The following is a 592-nucleotide window of genomic DNA, read 5'->3' as shown; positions in this document are numbered from 1 at the left end:
TATATATATATATATCCTCACAGAGCAAACCACCAATTAACCCTCTAAATCCGAACGAGTTTTGATGTACTTTATTCGAGTTTACCTCAATATTACAAGCTCTTATGAGGGGGGAAAAAAGGGAAGTGCTAAAAGAGCATATAAGTAGGTGGCATAGTTAAAGTAANAAAAAAAAAAAAGCATCAATCTAGTCACAATCATATTCCAAAACTGAACTGCATGCAGATTTCTTTCTATACAGTTTTGATGCATTTTTTGTAATAGTAATAGCCCTTTGTGGAAAACAACAGCTTACATGTTCTGCCTAATACCTAAGTGTTAAGTGAGACAAAAAGCAGTACAGGGTTCAAAATGACCTGAAGATGAGAACTGTTTTAGGCAAACCTTTTAAAATTTTTAAAGGTTTCTCACCCTGATCATAAGCACAGCCTTCCTGATGTCCCTCACACCATCATATACCAGACGTGAGGCATCAATGAACTCGTTCTCATCCAGTGGCTGGCTTGGGTTGGCGCTGAGAGCCTCCACGGCTGCCTCTACCTGCTCAGTGAAACGTGGCATCACTGTAAACACACACACACACACACACACA

The 592-nt window shown here is 39.4% G+C and overlaps 1 protein-coding gene across 1 annotated transcript in view; it reads right to left on the bottom strand.

Moving 5' to 3' along the window:
* LOC122349977 (catenin alpha-2) overlaps positions 1 to 592 on the bottom strand; it is a 22,613-nt gene that overhangs the window by 10,897 nt on the left and 11,124 nt on the right. Inside the window, exon 6 of the mRNA XM_043246146.1 lies at positions 412 to 563. Within this exon, the coding sequence (XP_043102081.1) occupies positions 412 to 563 (152 nt within the window). The remainder of the gene's footprint in view (positions 1 to 411; positions 564 to 592) is intronic.

This window comes from Puntigrus tetrazona, chromosome 1 (assembly GCF_018831695.1).
Source record: "Puntigrus tetrazona isolate hp1 chromosome 1, ASM1883169v1, whole genome shotgun sequence".
In the NCBI taxonomy this organism is placed as follows: Eukaryota; Metazoa; Chordata; class Actinopteri; order Cypriniformes; family Cyprinidae; genus Puntigrus; species Puntigrus tetrazona.
This window is presented reverse-complemented; position numbering and strand designations above follow the sequence as displayed.